The sequence below is a fragment of the Plasmodium reichenowi genome, chromosome 14, assembly GCF_001601855.1.
Source record: "Plasmodium reichenowi strain SY57 chromosome 14, whole genome shotgun sequence".
In the NCBI taxonomy this organism is placed as follows: Eukaryota; Apicomplexa; class Aconoidasida; order Haemosporida; family Plasmodiidae; genus Plasmodium; species Plasmodium reichenowi.
In genome coordinates this window covers 2,099,232-2,124,350 of record NC_033659.1, presented here as the reverse complement: position 1 = coordinate 2,124,350, position 25,119 = coordinate 2,099,232, and the positions used below count along the sequence as shown (strand labels likewise).

Genomic DNA, 25,119 nt, shown 5'->3' with positions numbered 1-25,119 from the left:
TATTGAAAATATAGTATATTAAAAAAAAAAAAAAAAAAAAAAAAAAAAGTGATAATTATATGTTTATTTAATTAAATCAATCTAACGAATTTTAATTAACCTACCAAAATATTTGTTTATAATCAATATGCTTGAGAAGAATAAATTAATTAATTTATATATTTCATATTTTTGAAGAAATAAAATAAAAACATATGTTTATATAAGTATATATTTTTGTATCCATATTATAATACATTTTAATATGATACGTTTTTTTTTTTTGTGTGTGTTTTTTCTTCCACGTCATGACATTATAAAATAAATAATAAATAAATAAATATATATATATATATATATATATATATATATATATATATATATATTTCTTTTTTTTTTTTGAATGTTTAATTAATTCATAATGAAAAATCGGGTGTACTTATTAGTTGATGATAAGTTGTTTAAATTAAAGGAATTATACTTTTGTGTTATATGTTCTGAAATTAAAAATGATTATAATATAAAGAACGAAATTGAATATTATTTTTGTAATGGATGTACACAAATATATAGTGTTAATGAAAGCTCTTTTTATTCGTATCAATGTTTAAGATGTTTTCAATGTCCATTTTGTTTCAGCACGTTAATAACATGCCATGAATTTGTAGACGAAACAAAATATAATATAAACCATAAGGAATGTCATAATAGTAATGATAATATGAAAAATAGTTTCTCTGAAGAAGAAATAGAATTAGTAAATAAAAGTAAAAAAAAAAACAAGAAAATATATACTGATGAAAAAGATACATTCCTTAATGAATCCATAAATCATAATAAAAACAATATGAAGAATATGTTTTATTTTAAATGTCCGTATTGTTTGTGGTCATCTATTAATACAGTTTGTAATCCTAAACTTGAAGATTTGATAGCGGATATGATAAATTTGGAAAAAAAAAATAATGTCTTCAGATTAGAATTTGAAAATATATTAGATGAATTTATGAAATATAATGAAGAATTAAAGAAACAAAATAAAAAAAAAAATAAAATAAAAAATTATGATCAAAGAAAATTAAATCTAACAATAAAAAAAAAAAGGGATTATGTAAAATCAGAATATGATGGAAATAATAATGGACCACTCGAAATAAAAAATGATCATTCGACTTTTAACCTTCATAATAATAATGATAACAATAATGATAACAATAATGATAATATTGATAATCATAATAATAATACATTAATATGTAATAAGTCAAATATAAAGATAGAGAAGATAAAATTGAATGACATTTTAAATGATGAAGACGTCAAATTAAAAAATAATTTTCCTAATATATATGAAATACAAAATGATAATATAACTTTTTTGAAATCAACATGTTTGCATTTCTTTGATGAGAATATGAAAAGTGAGTTAAATAAACATATGAATGATAAGGAAAATGGCTTAAATGATGAAACTTGTAATGAATATAATATAAAAAAAAATAACATAATAGAGAATAAGAAATTACCTAATATAATTATTGATTCTGGGAAATATCCTTCACTTGAACATACATATATATATCCATATAATTATTACAAAGGTTTTGAAGAATTAAAACCACTCAGAAAAAAATTATTATGTAAACAATCAAAAAGATGTACTGGTTGTAAACACCACGTAGTGAAATTGCATAATAACACTAATTTGGGTTCTACCTATCGGCTTAATAATAATGCTTTAAAATTCATACCAAGAATATATATTAATGATTTTAAATTAATAAAGAAAGAAAATGGAATACTTAACTTTATTTTAATTAATCCTCTTGAAGAAGAAATGAATATAAAACTATTACCAGAAATAGATTATCAATTTTTAAAAAGTCTACATATAAATAATATACAAGCTAATTGTTTATCTAATAGCCACGAACCTTATGAATTTTATCTTAATACTTATGATGAAATTATAGATGAATTGATTAAGGATGATGAACAAAATAATATTACTAATGTTATAACCACGAAACATACAATTATAAAAAAGCAAAATAACATGGCCTTAATAATAATGACTTTTATATATAATGACCAAATAATGAATTCAAATACATATAAGGAAGATAAAAATAATAATCATGATATAAATTATATTCCCAATCAAAATATTACTAATTCATTAGACAAAACTGAGAAATTAAATTTTCCTATAATTCTTGAATGCTCTTTTTCAGATAAGTCCAAAAAAAATCATAAATTAAAATTAAACCTTCTTTTTACAAATAATATTCAAACGAAAATATTCCATCAATATGCTCTTAATTAAAAATATACAAGTTTTTTATGTAACATAAGGGTATACAAATAAATAAATAAATAAATATATATATATATATCAATGTTATATAATTGTTTTCTTATAATTAAAAATTATATGTTAGGATCATTTTATTTATCTTACATTTTGTTACATATATATATTTTTGCCTCTTCATATTCAGTGTATATATTCTTTATAATTTTCTTTCCTTATAATAAAAATACATTTTGTAATATATATAATCTTTTGTAAAATTAAGAGTTACTTTTTTTTTTCTTTTTTTTTTAATACTTTATTTATAAGAAATAATAAAAAGGAATATATATATATATATATATATATATTATATTATATAATAAGTATATTTATATATATATAATATATTAATATATTTGAATAGTCCCTTGATTATTTATATTGAGAGTAATTAGAAGAGTTATTAACATTTTGTTTTATTATTAAAAATATAAGTTATTGTTTTGTTTTCTGTATTTTATCACATTCTTTATTTATTTTATTATTGATTATTTTTTTTATTTTATTGCTATTCTGTATGATTTTATATATTCAAAACTTATAATTTGAACTTCTATATATATATATATATATATATATATATACATATAATATGTTTTCTTTATTTTATTTTAAAACTCTTTTTATATTATAAAAGAATTCATAAAAAACATTCATTTTTTTGAAAAAATTATCTTTAATGTTTATATATATATATATATATATATATATATATGTTATATTTCAACTTTCCCTTAAATCATTTTTTTGTTTGTTTTTCTAGAAAGGAAAAATATGACGAATAAGAAAAATAATGATAAGAATAATGATAATGAAACGACTAACGTAGAGGACAATTGTAATGAGGATAAAACCAACTCGTGGAAAGTACATGATTTAAAATATGACGAAAAGATATATAATAATAATTATAAGAATGATTGTTTTTCCTTTTTCAGAAATATAAAAATAGTTAATAATGACAAGAGCGTATTAAGTAATATTTGTTGTACATATAATTATTTATTTGTTAGTACTTTTAATAAAGTATACATATTCAATTTTGATAATATTTTAAATATAATAAGAGAAAATGAAAATCAAATAAACAATCATATTATAAACAAGGATATAACAGATAATAAAAAGAATATGGATGAACAAGATACAGAACAAATGGATGGTATATATATAAATAATGACAATTCAGATATTATAAAATTGAAAGACGTTTATAAAAAAAATACATTTTTTAATGATGAAGAATCATCAAGTGATGATGATGAAAAAAATAGACTTTTTGATATGAACACATTTAATAAATTATTAAAGAAATGTAATAATGAAGATGTTGTTATACAAAACAATATGAACAATTTTAATTTTAACAACCAACAAATTGAAGAAAACAAAAATATAGAAGATAATAATAAAATCATGAATATGCAAATGGGTAGTTGTAACCCTTTTTCTAACGAAAAAATGAATGATGATAATATTATGGAAAATAATAATTATAAATCAAAAATTGATGAACTAGAAAATAAAATAGAAAAATTAAAAAACGAGCTTAACAAAAATTCACATAATAATAATAATAATAATAATAATAATAATATTAATTATAATAATAGTTATTGTAGTCGTAATTTATTTAATTTTTATAATCTTAATATTGATTTATTAAATAATATAGGATTTAGAGAAGAATATTTATATTATGACAATTACCTTGATACTTCCTCAAATAAAAAAAAAGAAAATATAAAGGATGAAGATAAAAAAAATGAAAACGATGAAAATAAAAAAAATGTTCAGAAAGAAGAAGATGAAGAATTAAAAAAGAAAAAAATGATAGAAAATGAGAATAATAAAAATGAAGAATTAAAAAAAAAAGGATTCTATATAAATAATAATTACTTAGAAATAAATATAGATTTACTTAAATATAAGACAAAGCAAAATTGTCCTTTATTAGAATATATAGGATCATTAAAAAATGTATCCTCTCCAATTTTAATGATGAAAAATAATAAGGATCAATCAATATTAACCATCCTAACATATAATGGGAGTGTTTATAATTATAATATTTCTGAAAACGCATTAAATTATTTAAAAGAGAGAAGGAATGAACAAGTAGATATGCTTACTAATATGGAATATTATTTAATGAAAAAAGGAAAAATGGACAAGTTTATTGATACCAGAAAAAAAGATCAATATGATAAGGGGGAAAATGTTAGTAATAATATCTTAGGGCTACAAGGACCTTATTATAATAAAAATGATATAGAACAAAAAATAGATAATTATCATGAACATGATAAACAAGATGAACAAGATGATGAAGAAGAAGAAGATATCTCTTTATCTCCATTATCTTTATGCATTTCTTATTTTACATTTTCTATAAAATGTTTTGATTTTCTTTTTGATGATGAAACCATAATTTGTGTTGGCTCAAATAAGGATTATTTTCTTTCTTTTATTAATTGTAAAAATGGAAAACAAATTATATATGACAAGAAAATTAAAATTCAAAGGCCAAAAAACAACATGAATATAAATTATACATTAATATATGATTTTAATTTCATATATGTAGATAAAGAAAAAAAACAATTTAATGGACATCAAGGTCATTTTGTATATCTAGGAACAACCTGTGGTTATTTAGTTTTTATATTTATTAGTGAACATTTTTATAACCTTGTAAATGATTTATTAACAAATGATAATGTAAAAAATGATTCATTATTTTATTATGATGAATATTATAATGTGAATATGGGACAAGATGTCTCTCAATATATTATTGGAAATGCTGAGGATATATACAAGATCGATAAAAAACAATTATATACATTATTTGATGATACTGAAGATAATGTAAATAAAAAAAACACTTTTTTCTTTGACAATTCAAAAGAAAATATTTTTAAAAATGTACCACAAAATTTCTTTTCTTATGCATTCTATATATCAAAGAACGCTAAGGTTAATTCAATAATAAGTGTAAATACAAAAAGTAATAAAAATATACATATAATAATAGGCCTAAATGATGGAAGATTTATTACCTTTATTTTTCAAATATGTCCAAACATTTCATGTGTAACAATTAAAAATAATTATTCCATTTCGAATCAAAATTATATACAAAATGAAACTCATGATAAGTTAATCACACAAGAAAATGATATTAACAATGAAGATAATAATACGCATTCATTAATAAGTAATAATAATAATAATAATAATAATGTGGAACATATTGATAAATTCATAACAAAAAGTGAAAAGATTATCTATGATTTTACAGGTTTACATCAAGCGTCAACAATAAGAAAAATGAACTTTTATTATCAATCATTTTTTCAAAAATATTTTATTTTTATAAATTCTAATATAAAGAAAATTAATGAAATGTCAGATAAAAACTTTTATACTACTTATATTTATGATATATATGGAAAAAAAATTGATATTTTATATCAGCACCTTTCATATATTATTGATTCTTGTATATCTTCTTCTGTTTATTTCTGTTTAGAAGATAATAATACCATATCTGTTTTTTCTCTATTAAATAATACATAAAAATGGTGTGTCATTTGTTATATGTATATGAATTTTCTTCTTTTTTTTTTTTTTTTGTTTTTTTTGAAAACTATTAACTTTTTAATATTTATAAAATTTTGGTATAATAAAAATATTATATATATATTTTTATATATTTATAATAATTCAAATATTGCTATTATGTGTACAGTTAAACATGTGTACATATTTTTAAAATTTTATAATATGTAATTGGTTTGTGTTAAAAAAATTCAAATAAAACATAAATTATATTGTTTTAAAAACATATTCGTAAAAAGAATATTCCTTCTTCATATGTATATACATATATATATATATTTATTTATTTATATTTATTTATTAATTTATGTTTATATTTTTTGTTGAGAATGATTTTATAAATATGACTTTGATAAGGAAAGTGAAGAAGAATGTTTTACAAACATTCAGGGAATTATATAATCGAGGAAAACAACTAAACATACACAAAACAACATTTTTAAGTCAAACATATGAAAAAAATTGTTGGAGAAAAACAAGACTTCGAGAAGAAAAAGTGTATCATAAAAAATACAAATTTTTAAAACATGCTTATGATGTAGTAAATTATGGAATTGATAAAAAATTAAAATTTCAAATTGAGGAAAAAAATATAATTGAAGAAGACTCATATTTACCTGACCAAGCCAATATTATACAAAATGAAAAAAGCATTAAAAAAAATGTTAATCATATTGATAATGAAAGAAAAGATATTTTAAATTATTTAGAAAATATGAACAGTAAATATAATAAAAATTATAAACAAATTTCACAATTATATTATAATGTAATGAATAAAAATATTATATTAAAAAAAAACGAATTTTTAAAAAAATATAAAAATTTATATAACCCGACAGATCTAACTATAATTTATTATTATTTAAAGAAATTTCAATTATTGACTAATAAAAAAAAAAAGTTAACTAATAAAATTCAAATATTAAATTCACGAAAAAATATATTTGACAAAGTTAATTATTCATTCTCATTACGTAAGTTAGAAGATATGTTTTATACCCATGGTAAAAAGATAAATGTCTTATAATTTCAAGTACACAAATTAAAGGAAACATATAGAATAATACAAATAAAAAGGAACACACATATATATATATATATATATATATATATATATATATATATATATTATTGTATATATTTATATGTATAATTAAGGTGTTATATAATATATATATGTAAAATTATTTTTTTTTTTTTATGTATATTTGTTAATTTTTTTTATACGGATAAAAATCTCCCATGAGTTTTTTTTGATTCATATATATATGCTCAATTTTTTCATCAATTTCTTTCCTATTCATATCCATTATATTGTTTATGTCTTTTATTCGTTTTTCTACATATTCCTTAAAATTAGTAATATGTTCCTTAACATCTTTAATATCATTGTTTATCTTTATAAAGAAAAGAAAAAAATATAAATAAATATATGAATGAATAATGTGTATTTCTATTTATACATATGTATAATCTTTATGCCCTTGAATATTAAAAGGAGAGGGGCATACACATATATATATATATATATATATATATATATATATATATATATATATATATATATGAATTTATTATTACATTATTCAGAGACACTTCCATACTCTTCCTTAATGTTTCATTTTCTTCATTTATTAGCTGTAAAATTTCTATGTTCTTCTTTCTATTTTCTATTTCATTGTTTTCTTTATAATTAGTAAACTCTTCCTTCACCTTTTCTATATGTGTATTCATAAGATTTAAAGTCTTAAAAAAAAAATAGAAATATATATAAAATAATAATAATAATTAATATTTATATATTTATATAATTTATATGAACATTGCTATCATAAAAAGGGAACATATATATATATATATATATATATATTTTACATTTTTCATTTTGTCAAAATATGTTCTAATGCTTGATTTTATAAGATTTGTATTTTCCTCCTTATCCTTTTTTAATTTAGATATATCATTTTGTATAGCATCTATATTTTCTTGGAATGTATTACTTTCTGAAATAGTATCTTTATTTTTTTTATTTAAGTTGTCTAAATAATATTTTAACTCTTCAAAATTTTCATGTGTATTATTCTTAAGGGAATTAATTTTTTCATCAAAATATGTTTTCATTTTATCTAGATGATCTGATAACTCTTCATATTTTCTTTTATTATTTTCTTGTTCTTCGAGAAAAACGTTTTTTAAAGTTTCAAAAACGTTTCTATCTAAATTCTTAATAACAAAAAAAATAAAAAAAAATAAAATGAAATAAAATAAAAGATACAAATTTGAATCATTGCGTATATGTGTAAAGTTATTTAAGAAATATAAGTAAAACATTGTAATTATTATACATATATATATATATATATATGTATATATTTTTATGTTTTATGAAATAATTACATCACTTTCTGGTGTTTCCGGAAGCTCCTTATTTTTTCCCCCTGCTACATTCTTTATATTAGTTTTGTCCATTATTTTTATATCTGCTCATTATATATACTATCAGGACTAATAATAAAAATATTAATCTTACTTACCATATAATGTGAAATTATACATACATATATTCATGAATTTATAAAACTATAATTTTAATAATAATCTTATTCTATATAATTATTAAATAAAAAAATATACAAACATATAGAACTTATTGTACTTTACTAAAATTCAAGAAAAAGAAAAGTATTATATAAATAAATAAAATTACACGCACATATATATATATATATATTTATATTTAACATCTATTTTTAAAAGAAAAAAAAAATTATTGTTTATATCATATGTAAGACAAATCATGCTAGCAAAAAGCATTATGGGTGTTTATATTTTCAATACTTATAAAATAGAAAAAGAAAGAATTTTAATATACATTTTATATACAATTAAGAAGTAAAATAGTATATTTATATATCTAAAAAAAAAAAAGAAAAAAAAAAAAAGAAAAAGGAAAACATGAATAGAAAAAAGGAATATATAAAATTAAAAAATTATAAATATATAATTCTATGAAGTATAATTTATAAAAATATATATTCATGAAATAATTACATATTTGAATTAGATAAATTGACATATAAATGTTTCCACGATGAAATGATCATAATAAATAAATAATAACAAATTAAGATAAAGTTATAAATAATAAAAATTTATAGTATAAAAAAGCTACTAAGAAGAAATAGAAAAAAAAAATTAAGCATAAAAAAAATAAAATAAAAATGAAAAGTACATTATCACATATTTTTAATTATTTTATTTTATTTTTTTTTGAGATTTCTATAAAAATGAATGAAACCAAATATAATATATTATAATATAATATATAATATACTATAATAATCATATATATATTTCAGACGAACTATATTTTCTTATATATTTATATTTACATTTTAATTATCTTCTATATCATATTTGACTGAACGTCTCTTATGTCTCTCATTTGAATTATGAACACTACTTGATTTACTTCTATCTGAATGTGATCTTTTTCTTGATTTCTTATTTGAATGATGAACACTACTTGATTTACTTCTATCTGAATGTGACCTCTTTCTTGATCTTTTATTTGAATGATGATTTCTATGATATCTTTCGGATGACTTCTTATGTCTTGAACTTCTTCTCTCATAATAATCTCTATGATGATGTCTATCTCTTTTTGAATGACGATTATCACTACTATGGTGTCTTGTTTTCCTATATTTTTCTATAATTTCCTCTCTTTCCTTTGTTTCTTCTTTTAGTTTATTGAACGTATTTCTTATTTTATCGAAACCTAAATGTTGTTTTCCATTTATGTGGTTTTCAAAACGTTGTACCATATCTCCAACAGCTTGCATAGCTCCACATATTTCACAAACCTTTAAAAAAAAAAATATATATATATAAATATATATATAATTAGATATATATTATACATATTACAAATTTAATAGCATTTTCTTCTTATTTTTTTCATTTTAATTAATATTCTTGGGTAACCTTTAAATTTCCATCGTTTGATTTCTGCATTTCTTCTGTTAACCTCTTAATTTCTTCCTGAAGCATGGTGATTTGATTATTAAAACTAGTAGCCTTATTTAAATCTCCCTATATTGAAAAATATAATCGAAAGAAAAAATTAATAAAATATACATATAAATATATATATATATATATATATAAATTGAATTTACCTTTTCCCCGGCTTCTTCAGATTGCTTTAGCAAATCACATATGTGACTATTTATACTTTCAATTCTATATATAACAAAAAAAAAAAAAAAAAAATATATATATATATATATATATATATATATAATAATAATAATAATAAATTAAAACAGCATACATTTATATACACTACAGTTCTTATACATTATGAAAATATTCTGTGTTATAATATCACAGCTTCCTTACTTTGTTTTCTTATCAGAAGTATTATTTGGAGTATTTGACATATGTTTTAATTTTTCTTTAGTCTTTTCTATTTTCATATCAGCAACATCTATAATCCTTTCCAACGTTTCTACAAATATAAGGAAATATATAAAATAATTAAATATATAAATATATATGTATGTATATATATATATATATATATATATATATATATATATTTACGAGTGATATAATATTTTTAATGTATAAAATTTAAAACACTTTATATATATTACTCATAAACATCTGCTGATATTTAGCTAAATAATATTTATAATCTTCATGTTTTTCCAATTGTTCTTTTAATATATCTGAATGTATATTTTTGCACCTAAAGAATAAGTAAAAATATATACGTTATATATTATGAACAATTACTTTTATTTTAATTTTTTTTTTTTTTTTTTTTTGACATGATACTTATAATTAAAAATACAACCATGCATAAAAAAATAAATGATATAAATAAAAATACATACATATATATATATATATATATATATATATATATATATATATAATTATCCATAAAAAAAAAAATAACGTAATTGATAAAATATATACATATCTTTAACTATTTTATTAAATGTGTGTTTTATTTTATTATTATATTTTTTTTTTGGTTGTACCTTCCTATATCACTCTTGGTGTTGGGAAAAAGGTCATGAGGGCAAAAATCAATTAAATAATATTTGCATACCTTCAAAAAATAATATATATATATATATATATATATATATATATATATATATATATATATATATTAGAATAAACATATTATTTCATATTTACTATAAAAATATGTATAATATATAAATTCATTATTGTATCACTATCTTTATATTTTTCATATTTACATTTTCATCTTTAAATGAATATTTTTTCTTTGAATCAGTTTCATTTCTGTCCTTTCCCATAAGGGAATCTAACAAAGCTACAAAGATAAAAAAAAATTAATACATCATTCTTTTTAGTTTCTGACACCTTAAATATATGTATATATATTACTGTCATAATACTTTTATGTATTCATAACAAAAAATTAAATGATATAATATATATGCATATTTACATGTTAACACAGTATAAATAAAATAGTATGTGTCACAGTTTTACGAATTATCATTAATATATATATGTATATAATCTCATTATTTTATATAAACTTTAAATATGTATAAAGCTTAAAATATAGAAAACTAATTCAAAAAAAAATTAAACGAACGCATTTAAAAATCATTTAACATTTTATAAAATATATATATATATTTTCTTTTTTATTTTTTTTTTTTTTTTACATCTCATTTCTTCCATGATAATGAAAACATTAATTCGTATAAAACGCCCATTGCCATAAAAGAAAAAAAGAAAACGCTATAAACTTAATGTTTTATATTTCTTTTATTGCTTCAATTTTTGTATTTTAATTTATATGAGATTTACAGTATATTTAAGGAGAATAATTATTCATAAGTTTTGATTTAAGGTATTATTAGAATACTTAAAAAAAAAAATTCATGTATACTAAAATATATATATAATATATATATCAACTATAAAGAAACAAACACAAAAAATAATAAAGAGGAAGAAAATGAAAGGAAAAAAAAAAAAAAAAATAATAGTAATAATAAAATAATATGTATAAAAATATAAATTTATACGACAAAAAATAAGATATATGAATATAATTCAAATAAAAAAAAAGATAAATTAAAAAGTACATATTTATTCAATGTATATATTATATATATATATATATATATATATATATATATATATATATGTGTACATATATATTTTTCTTATAATTATATAGAAAATTAGGAAAAAAAAAAAATAAAACAAAAAAAATAATAATAAAATAACAAATTTTTAATTGAAATAAATATATATATATATATATATAATATTTTTATCATATATATATAATTAAAAAAAATATATATATTAGGAAAATATTATATAAATAAATAATAATAAAAACAAATTATTTTAAGAAATATAATAAATATTAAATTATTATACTTTGAATTTCTTATTCTTTTTTTTAATAAACTTATTGAAGCCGTAATGGATAGGATATAAGTTTCAATAGTTCTTTAACTGTCGTGAAAACATTTCTATAAAAAAAAAAAAAAATACATAAATATATATATATAATAAAATATGTATATATGTGTAAAGTTGTGTATTACATATATATATATGTAATATTTATTTATTATGATAAATGGTTACTTATTTTCTGTATTTAAGCAATCTAATAGATATGGATAACATATAAAAAGGTGGGCTTTTTCATCTGAAAAAAAAGAAAAAAAAAAAGGATAATATAAATACATTATTTTAACAAAAATATATAGATCACTGTTCAAAAATATATATAATAGTATTCTTAATTTTTAATATATAAACTGTTATTTTATATATAGATTGTTACCTGATGATTTTAATATAGCAGAACTATCCATATTAATAAAGGAATAATAACATTTCAATTTCTTCATTTCGTATAATATAAAAACAATTTCATCGCTACTGTTTTCCTAATATAATATATATATATATATATTTAAATGTGTATATATGTATATATTTATATGTATATAATTACACTTTATATTAATAAAATAATTACCTTGTTATTCTCACTAGAAAAACTCTTCAGGGTTAATACACATTTTTTCAACAGAAGTATTGTAATAAAAGTTGTATAGTAAGGATAACTATTATTATTTTTTGACATTTTTTCATACTCCTCAAATAAACTATAATATATAAATATAAATATATATATATATATATATATAAAATTATATATAAATTATTTATATATAAATATAAAACATAAAAATATAAGAAAAAAAAACAAAACAAAACAATTACATTTGAAGTGTCCAGCTTGAAAAGGCTCTTCTTTTTGTATCATAAAGTTCACTTATAATTTTCGTCTAAAATAAAAAAATAAAAAAAAAAAAAAAAAAAAAGAATGAAAATAAAGATATATGTACATTTCATATAATATAAAGTTTATTGATAATATATATGAACCATTTATTATATGTATTTTATTTATTTTAATTAATTACCAAGTATATTTTTATAAACCACGGGGTCACTGAATTTTCTGATAAATAGTTATTCCTAATAAATTTTATGAGCATTATATCTAACATATCGATTTTATCATTGCAGCCTAATGGTAGAAAAATATTATATATATATATATATGTATATGTAAATAAGTAAACATGTACATATATATTATATTATATATATATATATATATATATATATATATATATAAAGATTAAACAGATTTTATTACAGTTCACAAAAAGGATCTTTTCAACTGCAAATATGACTGAATACCAATATTTGTATAAATTCTTTTTAATGATGTTTTTCGAATTCAAAACCATTTGATACGTAATTTTTAATAAGATAATTATACTTTCGTAGAATACAAAACATGAATTATTTTTAAGGTTATAAAGAAAACATTTCAAATGAGTAGCTAGTATATATGGGAACATATTTAGGAATGACACAAGAAGATGTTCATCATGATAATATACTGTATAATATTCTTGTTTTATCATATTACATAAAACTATAGAATATATTATATTAAGTTGATAATTTGGATATAAATTAAATTTATTATGAATAAAAAATATATAACATGGAATAAAATGGTTAAAAAAAGCTATCTGAAATATTTGAAAACCTTCTATATAATTATTTAAAGGATATAATTTTTTATAATTTAATGTAAATAATCTATTACATTCTTTATATTCTTGTTTTTTATCGTGATAATCATTTATATCAAGTTCTTGCTTGTTATATGTATCGTTCAATTCTATTTTATCTATGATTTCATCATTATTTTCATTTAACAGTATATTATCGTTAAAAAAGAAATTTATTAATTCTTTATATATACCCATCTTTTGTTCATCATAAGAAAAATGATATTTCAATAATTTTAAGCTATTTAAAAGTTCCTCATTTATTAGCAGATTTATATCATCATATTCTAAGGTTTCAAAAATATACATAGATATTTTGAAAAGATCTGAAGTTATTATATTATTATTATTATTCAAATATATTTCATATATATTTTTTTTTATAAAATTTTCAGATATTATATTATACTTTATATTATAAACATCTTTGTTGTTTTCTAGAATGTTATAAATATTTAATGGATCCTTACTGGATTCTTCTGTTTTATAATCAAACGTAAAGGAATTTTTTGAAAATAAAGGATTTTCATATTCATCTGTAGAATCAGTAAGAGTAACATTTTTTTTTATTTCCATATTATGATGAGTTATACATGATGTGTCTTTATCCAATTTTAAATCTTCGTTTAAAAAAAGGTCACAATTAGAATGATTATCATAATTGTAGTTATTATTATTATTATTATTATTATTATGTTCTTTATTTTTATTATCTACTTTTTTTTTTTTGTCATTTTTTTGATTATCCATATTTGTCATTTCTCCTTGTACCAATTTCTCATTCATATAATGAGATGTACTTATAAAATAATCAAAATATAATTTATTAATTATTGAATAGTAATTTAAAAAGGAATAATTTTTTTCATGTTTCTCTTTTTTGTTTTGATGATATTCCTTTTCTATATTTACATCTGTATATTGAAATAAAAAATGGAACATATGAAAATAAATAATAGAATGATGAAATATCCATTTTTCACTTGTTATATTTTTCAGATTCTCTAAAATAATTTTTAATATAAAATCTTTTATTTTCTGATCAATAATTGAGGGTGCATATTTATATATATAAAAAAAGCTTTTATCAAAGATATTTACATAATATTTATTACATTTCTTATGTGTTATATAATTCTTTATTTTAAAATAAGAAGATCCATAATAATTTAATTTAGACATGTATATATTATTTAATATTTGTATAATAGAAATATGTAATTCAAACATATTTTTATTATTATATTCAATAAATAATATAGTTTTCAATATTTTTATAAATATATCATAAAAATAATCAAACTTCTTATAATTATCTTGATCTAATAATATTCGATTACAACCTTCAATAATTAAAATAAAACTTTCAATCCATTGTTTCAATTTGCTATCTCTTGAATGATGAATAATAATTGTACTAAAATTTTCATTTACATAATCATATAAATCACAATTTTTATTTTCATCCTCTAATAAATTATTATTTTCTATATTATTATGTATATTTATATTTATATTCATATCAATATCTTCTAAAAGTTCTTTTTTTTCTTTTTTTATTTCTTTTATTATTTCCTTTTCTTTTCTTTTCTTTTTTTTTTTCACGACTTCATACATATTTTCTCTATCACATATATTTAAAAAGCTATTTTTGAATTGGTTCTTAATATTACTACTAATGTATTTTTTCATACTATTTGAATCAACCAATGTTATATTATCATCCTCATTTTTTTCATTTAATTTTTTTGAAATATTTTCATCAAGTGAATTATAATTTTTACTATTAATATTATTATTATTATTACTATCATGATCAACATAATCTTTTTCTAAAGATTCATTTAATATTATATCTTTTTTACTATCCAATATATGAGACGGTATTATCCCCCTATTATTTTTGTCGTTCTTTTCACAAAATACTGTTAAGTCCTCATGAGGTATATTACTTGAATTGTTATTTTGTATATCTTGTTTTTTTTCCAATTTAAAATATTCCTGTAACTTATAAAAATAAGTAAGTGTTAACCTTTTAAGTAATAAACAGATAGAAGTTTTATAAAAGAAAAAATCAAATTTATAAATATGCGCAGATAATATGCTCATAATTGTTTTGATACTACAATTTCGTACTTCTATTCTTTCATCCAAACATAATTTCATTAAATTATATAAAATGAATATGAAGATATTTTTCATTTTTATATTTTTCATTTTTATATTATTTTCATATATATACATTTTTCTATTTTCTATAACACATATGTGTAATAATTTCTTTTCTATAACCATGTTTTCATTATTTCCGTTTATTTTTGTTTGTTTTTTATTATCATTCTTTATATTTTTATTAATTAAATTCGAACGATCTATAATATAATCTACAATAGTCCATGAAAAATTAATAGCTCGAAAGGATATATTATTACTCAAAATATTTAAAGAAGAAAATAACATGAGCATGTGAATTATTATTTCCATTATTTCACATACTGGCACATCTTCAATATAATCCACAATAATAATTTCTAAAATATTAAAAATATTATTAATAATAGATATATTTTCTTCATCAATTTCATTTTTTTTTTCATTCATTTTGGATTTATCTTTGTAATTTTTATTCTCTCTAATATTATCCGTCTTAACTGCATCATCATCTTTTATTTTTATTTCATCATGTATTTCCTCTTTCGAAATGTCCCTTTTTCCTTTTAAAACTTTTTTTTTTAATTCTTTTTGTAAAGATACATATAAAAGATAAATAACAAACAACCACATGTCTTTATCAAAAAACGATCCATTTTTCCTAATGAAATTTAAAAAGGATGATATAAAATATGAACGATAAGATATATAAGGATTTACAATAAAAAAGAAAAACGGTTTAAACAAAAGAAATTGCATTTCAAAATTAGATTTATAATATACAACAGACTCTTTTATTATGTTATATAATGTATCTATACTTTTCTTTTGAATATCATTATTTTTACATAAAGATAATAATAATATATCAATACAACAATTGTTATAAATATATCTTATCTTATTTATGTTTATAACACACAACATTTCTAACATATATAAAGGATAAAAATCTTCAAAAATACAAGACTTTTCTAATTTCTTAAGTACAATATATTTATCTTTCTTTAAATAAGTAAATGAATCATTCATATTATTTCTTTCATTCTCACATGTATCAAAAGCTTCATTAACATTCATATGATCATTACTATTACATTTATTATTCCCATAAGTACTATTATTTTTATGTTTCTTCTTCTTTTCTATAAAAAATAGATCACTATAATATTGGAAATAAGACATATATATGGGTTCAAAATGGGATAAATAAAAATAAAATATTTCAAATATATCTTGACTTTTGTATAAAAAATTAAAATATTTATTAATTACATTTTTTTTCTCATTTATTTCATATCCCATATTTTCATCATTATTAAAAGAATCAACTAATACTTTTTTTTTTTTCTTCTCATTATTATTATAATCATCATTTATAAAATAATTATTCTCTAGAATACCTTCATTATGGTCATTATTTACAAAAGTACTTTCATAATTTAAAGCAGAATTATTTTTTGTATCAATACAAATAAATTCTTCTTCATTTAATAATATATTCGATTCCTTAGAACTTAATTTTTTCTGTTTAAAGAATTGATTAAATATCATATAGTGTATAGAATTAATTATATTAATTAATGTTGAAATTTTATAAAAAATTGTATTTTTAAAAAAATAATCAAAGGAGGAAAAAATGATAGTTATTTCTGCACATAAAACTGGGTTCTTTTGAATAAATCTCAATATAAAATAACAAAATTCTATACTTTTAGAATCAACATTTTGTGAATAATTATTTCGATCAACATCAGCTGAATCATATTTATCAATAGGAAAAAAAAATATATCTTCTTCATTTTTATTTATATGATGAAAGAAATTTAAAAATTGAATTGTTTTATTTTCTATAGAGGATATATATTTATATATATAATTAATTTCAACAAATAAATTTATTAATTTTAACCAATCATCAAAATGTAAATAATCACCATATATATAATAAATACTAATAACAGCTTTTATTGATAAAATATATTTTATATTATTTAAATCATTATTTATATAATAAGATTCTTGTAATATTATACTAATTATATCATCAAAATATTTTAATAAATCATCATTTAAAATTCTTTTATAAGTAAGGAAATTCGCTTCGACACTTTCAATACTTAATCGTTTAGAAAAATTCTCTTTTAAATAATTCATATTATCATTTGTCATATTGTTTATGTCATAATAATTTAGTTCTTCTTCATTTGATTCGTTATTATTAACCACGTTTTCTTTTTCTAAAGAATCACAAAATTGAATACTATGATTTATATTATATTTAGAAAGATTAACATCTTTCACAGTATTCATTTTATTAATATTATGGTTTTTTATATCTGTATCATTTAATTTACTTTCACTTATATTCAAATCTTTCGTATTAAAGGTATTAAATTCTTGTTCTTCAATAATATCATATGATAAATCCTTATCTTCATTATTTTTCGAGGATATTCTTTTTTTCTTTTTCTTATTAAGAACTATTGTATTAACACATTTCATCAGTTCTTCTTTGTCATTAAAGTTATTATCTCTAGAATTTTTAGTATTACTCATATCTTCAGATGTTTCAAAATTTATATTATTCACATTATTTATATTATTCACATTATTTATATTATTCACATTATTCACATTATTCACATTATTTACATTATCTACATTATTCACATTATTTATATTTTTGATAGATATATTACTGCATGGAAGAATACTCTTCTCCATATTTTCATAAACATCATCTACATATAATTCCCTTTTTATAGGTGATATATTCTTATTTGTATTATTCATTTGAACACTAGTTATTTTATAAGCACCAGTTTTACTTCCTGATTTGTTTTTCTTTGCTTTAATATTATTTTCATTTTTGTTTTCTTGTTTCTCAAAATTTTTTAGAATATTTAGAAAAAAAGGAGAATTTTCTAAAGTAAATATACTACTACATTTAGTTAATGTTTTTAAACAGGCATCAGTACATATATTTACATTTAGATTAGAACTAATGAATATTAATTTTTGGAAACCATTAAAAAAACAAACATCTAATGTATTAGTATAAGAAAATATTAAACAAATACATGATATGATATATCTACATGTTGAATTAAATACATAAGAAAAAAGTGACTTATCTTCATTAAAATCAATATTTACTTGGTTATATAATATATTATTAGAGTTTTCGAATTCTTCTTCTATGTTTATATTAAATTCATCATTTTTTTTTGTAGCACTTGTATTATCATTATTGTTATTGTTATTGTTATTATTATTATTATTATTATTATTATTATTATTATTATTATCTTGATATATATCCTTCCTTTGATTCTCTATCTTTGAATTGTTTGCAAAACCATTTTTAGCAGAATCATTATGATTATAATATTGTATTCTTTGTTGTATTAAATAATAAAAATAAGACGTCTCTTTTTTTTCATCCATTTCATATAAATCTTTCATATTATCTGTGTATTTATCACGACTTTTTTTATTCCCTAAATTGTATATACTACATTTAGTATTATTATTATTGTCATTCTTATAAACGTGGTTTTGATAAACATTAATATTATTACCACTCTTCTTTTCAATATTATTATGCATTACATTAGTACTATCCACATGAAAAATTTCCAGATGATGTTTTATTCTTTCATCATTCATATCTACTGTTGAAAAACAATATGGATTGTTATCTTTTTTTAATATGTTTAAAAATATTATATAAAAGGAATTAACCAAAGATAATATACTATCAACAGAAGATGCTAGTAATCGTATTTCATCCACATCTTTATATAATAAATCATCGAATAAAATTTTACACATTAATTTTTCTGTAGAAAATTTACTTAAATAAAAATCTTCTCTTGGATTTACAATTGCATTTGGTAATATAATAGGGTAACTTAAAAAATTACAAAAGGATAATTGTCTTTCATCTTTAAAAGAATTCTTATTATGTAAATATATTTTTTTATTTTTTTCATCTATTTCTTTATGATTTTTCTTTTCTTCTTTTCTCCACATGGGAGTTGGAATTTTATCTTGCATTATTATCTTTTTATGTTTTTCGTTCATAATATTATTATTATTATTATTATTATTATTATTATTATTACTATTGTTATTATTTTTTTTTTTCTCCTTCAGTTCATTTATTATATCATCAAACCTTGTTTCAGTTGTATATATTCTATCGTATTTTATTACCTTAAGGTACGGATACATTTTCGTGATATCTATAGTATGTAAGAATAAAAGCTCATGTATTATTTTACTAATATATTCAACAATTCTTGTAAAAATAAAATCACTATTATCATTAAATTGGATTTTATAATTTAAATTATCTGCTTCATTTTCAATTTTATCTTCATTTTTTTTATGTTCTATTTCTTCATTATTAAATAATTTTTTATTTTCTTCGTTATTACATAGGTCCCTCATTTTGTTCATACAATTATTAGTCTTATCATTTGTATCGAAAACATTATTTGAAAATTTATGCTTTATATTAATAGGATATATAATCATCTCTTTTGTATCGTTACTTTCTTCATTTGATACTTGTTTTTTAACATGTTTCATTTCTTTATAATCATAAGAAGAAGGAATATATTTTTTGGTTTCCTGCTGATATTTAGTGCCATCCTTATTATTAGCATTTCTGTAATAGTAAAAATATTTATATAAATAAAAGAAAGTACTTGTATTATCAAACAAATAAAAAAAGAAATTTAATACGATATATAGTTTTGAAAATGGCTTTACTAAACATAAATATTTCTGTAATACTTCAAGAAGATATTGAATTTCTGCTAAGAAATATACAAAATATTTATTGCAGATAATTTTAAGAATTTTTAGACACCTATAAAAAACATCAATATCTAAATCATATTTTAATGATATTAGAATTATATATATAACTTCAAATTTTAATAATTTGAAAAATTCAAAATTGTCTAAAAAACATTCATAATTATTTAAAAATATATATAATAAATCTAAACAAAAATTAAAAGGTAAAATTAAATTATTCTTATTATAACTTGATAAGATATCTGTTCTTAATTCTAAAGTATCTGCATGAAATGTTTCATTATATTTTATATTACTAACATTATCATTACTTGAATTTTTTGAATTACTACTTTTCAAAATTTTAAAAAACTTTTTAATATTGGAATTTTTTACATTATACATATTATTCATATTATTCATATCTTCATGTTTCGAAATCTCTCCTTTATTATATTCATTTTTATTAACTACATTTATCTTTTCTTCTATTAAGAATGAACTGGTATTATTACTTCCTGGGAAGTTTTTATTATATTCTTCATTTTTCGTATTTGAGAACGATGAACATTTTGACACATCGGATAAGCGATTTTTTATTACATTGTCTTTTCCATCATCTATATTATTATTACATATATGATTATTATTATTACTGTTTTTATAATTTATATTCTTATTTATGTCCTCCTTCATATCCTCATTATTGATATCCTCATTATTGATATCCTCATTATTGTTATCCTCATTATTGATATCCTCATTATTGTTATCCTCATTATTGATATCCTCATTTTTTGTGTTATTTATTTTATTCCACTCTTCACAACTTTCTTCTTCCTTATAGTGATCATTATTATTATCTCGCTCTTGCTTTGATTTTCTATCCTCCATGTTATTAACGCCTTCGGTATTATATTTCGACCGAATATTAACAAAACAACAATAACATAAGTAATGAATTAATGACAGCAGTTTATTTTTATTTTTCATATGTTTGTTATTTTCCATGTTATTTATATAAATTAAATCTATCTGATCATTCGTATTATATGGTAAAACGAAATTTTCAAAATAATACTGTACACTGTTTTGATCATTCGTATATTTATTCACATAAAGTCTATTATAATAATTATTATTATTATCATTATTATTGTCATTATTATTGTCATTATTATATTCCTCATTTATGTTATTGTTAATATTACTATTCATCATATCTCCACTTTTATTAATCCTATTATTATCTTCTTGGTTCATCTTGCCAATTTCTCTGTTCTCTTTCTTTTTCTTTTTTTTCTTCTTTTTTTTCTTCTTCTTAACATTATCTTCTGTACCTTCGGACAGATTTACATTGCTAGAGTTCTCCATATACATAAGACCTTCTTTATTACATACATCAATAAGTGAGTTAAGTAGTTGTTCATAAGCAGCACAACAGGTTTGATATAGAATAAGGTTTTTATCATAAAGAGAGGAATAATATATAGAATATAATATTTTCAAAATGGTATTTATATTATCTTTGTTATAATATTCAATATATTTTGACGAAAAAGCTGTTAATATGATTTGTAATATCTTAATTAATATTTTTCTATCATCAAGAAAAGTTAAATCAAATAATTTATTTGTAATTATTTCTATATGTTTTTCAATATTTATTTCATCAAATTTATTAATTAATTCTTTATTATCAATTAAGCATAATATATAAAGAACAATTTTTTGTATAACTGATAAACAAATATTATTAATTTTATAGTTATTTATGTTCATACATATATTAATTATTTCTAATATATCATTCAATGGAAATTCAAAATCACATAATAATTGATTCCCATTATATTCCAATATGCTATTATAATTCTTTATTTGTATAATACAAATTTCTGTTTTTTCTTTTACACATATGTTCTTTTTCTTAGATTCCAAAATTAGAGATGTCAAGTCATGCTCCAATTCATATAATAATGATAAAGAATCCATTCTTTTCACCTAATCAATATTACATACATATTCTTAATAAAAATAAAATAACTAAATCAAATATTGGAAACATATATAAATATATAATACATATATAATTATTTATTCATTTATTTCTACTCTCTTTTTATTCTTCTCATTAACGATATTTATTATATATATATATATATATATATATTATTCCTTTTGTATTATATTTTCAAAATATATATATATATATATTATTCCTCTTGTATTATATTTTCAAAATATATATATATATATATTATTCCTCTTGTATTATATTTTCAATATATATATATATATATATATATATATATATATATATATATATATATATTTATATTTTTATAATATTACATTTTTATTCTTCTATTATAACCTTTCAAAAAAAAACACTTTCTCATGTATAGAATGATTTTATACAAAAATGAACAAAACATTCAAAAAATTACATTTACAAGTTATAATAACAAAACATTATAAACATATAAAATTGATAAGAAAAAATACAAAACTAACAAACAAGAAAAAAAAAAAAAAATAAATAAATAAAATAAAATAAAATAAAAAAACTACAAGAAAATCATAAATGCATATATAAATATTCATATATTATAGGTATATATCGTTCTTTATCTTTTCAAGAACAAAAATAAAAAAAAATATATATTTATATATGTAATATATATAATATATATATATATATATATATAATATACTTGAATATGATTATACATACATATTATATATATATATATATATATATGCAGTTCACAAAACATAAAATATGCTTTAATTTTTTTCTATCAAATATAAATGTATTCTATGTGTCTGCTCTTAATTTTATTTTTAAAATAAATATTCAATGAGAAAAAAAATAAATAAATAACAACAATTATAAAAGAAAAATATGAAATAGATTTAATTTAAAAAAAAAAAAAAAGAAAAAATAAATAAATAACAATACAAATAAAAAATAGAAATGATTCCCTAATTAAATTCTTATACGTACATTTATAAATATATAATTATATTTAATAAATTTGTTTGTTTTTTTTTTTTTCTTTTTGAGTACAAAAAAAAATATATATATATTATATATATATATATAAATATATATGTATACAATTTTAAATCATTCGGTTTTTAATTCATAAAAGTATTAAAAGATAAATTATAATATAAAATAAATTAATATATATATATATATATATATATATTTTTTTTTTTTCAAATAAATTTTTCTCTTTGTGTGCAACATAGAATGTTATTAGAATGATCAACACTTTTGATATTATTTAAAAAAAGTTTATTTCATTTTTTATTTTTTCACAAAATATATTTCTTTTATATATTCTTTCATATTTTGTTGTATATAAAAAAATATTTAAATATACATACATATATTATATATATATATATATATATATATGTATTTATTTATAATTAAATATATATGAGAAAAATAATATTTTAAGATTTTCCCTTCTTTTTATTTATTTTAATTGCTCCTTCCATTTAATTTTCTATTTTTTTTCTTTTTTTTTTTTCAGTATTTCTTTGTAATATTTTATTTTAAAATAAAAGTAAAATTTAAAAATGCCATAAAATGTGTATCCTTCTCTTTTAAATAGAATATAAGAATATGAAAGATAACAAGAAGGAAAAAAAAAAAAAAAAAAACATATAACTAAATTATTATATTATGAATATTAAAATATATATTAATTTTGTTGAAATATCAGAATAACGTAAAAATTGAAGAAATTAAACAATATCTCTTTTATAAAATACATATAAATTAATAAATATATATATATATATATATATATATATAATTATAAATATTTACATTTTTAAATAAATGTAAAAATATAAAGAAATATATTTAATTATTTTTAAAAACACCACATTTTAACTATGATTGTATAATTATTTTGTAAATATATATATACATATATATATAACATCATATTTATTATTTTTTTTTTTAAGATATATTAAATATAAATA

The 25,119-nt window shown here is 18.0% G+C and overlaps 6 protein-coding genes across 6 annotated transcripts; 3 read left to right on the top strand and 3 right to left on the bottom strand.

Annotated features, from left to right (window-relative positions):
- Nucleotides 1-400: 400 nt before the first annotated feature.
- On the top strand, nt 401-2,305 carry PRSY57_1452400 (dynactin subunit 4, putative; the record flags this gene model as incomplete). Its single annotated transcript, XM_012910120.2, has 1 exon — nt 401-2,305. One exon carries the CDS (start codon nt 401-403, stop codon nt 2,303-2,305), a length of 1,905 nt encoding a protein of 634 aa, XP_012765574.2.
- Nucleotides 2,306-3,109: 804 nt separating this feature from the next.
- On the top strand, nt 3,110-5,917 carry PRSY57_1452300 (hypothetical protein; the record flags this gene model as incomplete). Its single annotated transcript, XM_012910119.2, has 1 exon — nt 3,110-5,917. The coding sequence occupies one exon, from the start codon at nt 3,110-3,112 to the stop codon at nt 5,915-5,917; it is 2,808 nt and encodes a 935-aa protein (XP_012765573.2).
- A 385-nt stretch (nt 5,918-6,302) lies between these two features.
- PRSY57_1452200 (hypothetical protein) lies at nt 6,303-6,989 on the top strand (the record flags this gene model as incomplete). The annotated part of the gene is made up of 1 exon (XM_012910118.2): nt 6,303-6,989. One exon carries the CDS (start codon nt 6,303-6,305, stop codon nt 6,987-6,989), a length of 687 nt encoding a protein of 228 aa, XP_012765572.2.
- Nucleotides 6,990-7,173: 184 nt separating this feature from the next.
- On the bottom strand, nt 7,174-8,431 carry PRSY57_1452100 (hypothetical protein; the record flags this gene model as incomplete). Its single annotated transcript, XM_012910117.2, has 4 exons — nt 7,174-7,359; nt 7,544-7,708; nt 7,838-8,185; nt 8,360-8,431. 4 exons carry the CDS (start codon nt 8,429-8,431, stop codon nt 7,174-7,176), a joined length of 771 nt encoding a protein of 256 aa, XP_012765571.2.
- Nucleotides 8,432-9,357: 926 nt separating this feature from the next.
- PRSY57_1452000 (U1 snRNA associated protein, putative) lies at nt 9,358-11,701 on the bottom strand (the record flags this gene model as incomplete). Its single annotated transcript, XM_012910116.1, has 8 exons — nt 9,358-9,828; nt 9,950-10,057; nt 10,144-10,207; nt 10,367-10,475; nt 10,624-10,718; nt 11,017-11,087; nt 11,245-11,321; nt 11,686-11,701. The coding sequence occupies 8 exons, from the start codon at nt 11,699-11,701 to the stop codon at nt 9,358-9,360; spliced, it is 1,011 nt and encodes a 336-aa protein (XP_012765570.1).
- A 745-nt stretch (nt 11,702-12,446) lies between these two features.
- Nucleotides 12,447-23,103, bottom strand: PRSY57_1451900 (hypothetical protein; the record flags this gene model as incomplete). The annotated part of the gene is made up of 7 exons (XM_012910115.2): nt 12,447-12,510; nt 12,629-12,692; nt 12,831-12,936; nt 13,029-13,158; nt 13,277-13,341; nt 13,480-13,586; nt 13,719-23,103. 7 exons carry the CDS (start codon nt 23,101-23,103, stop codon nt 12,447-12,449), a joined length of 9,921 nt encoding a protein of 3,306 aa, XP_012765569.2.
- Nucleotides 23,104-25,119: the final 2,016 nt, after the last annotated feature.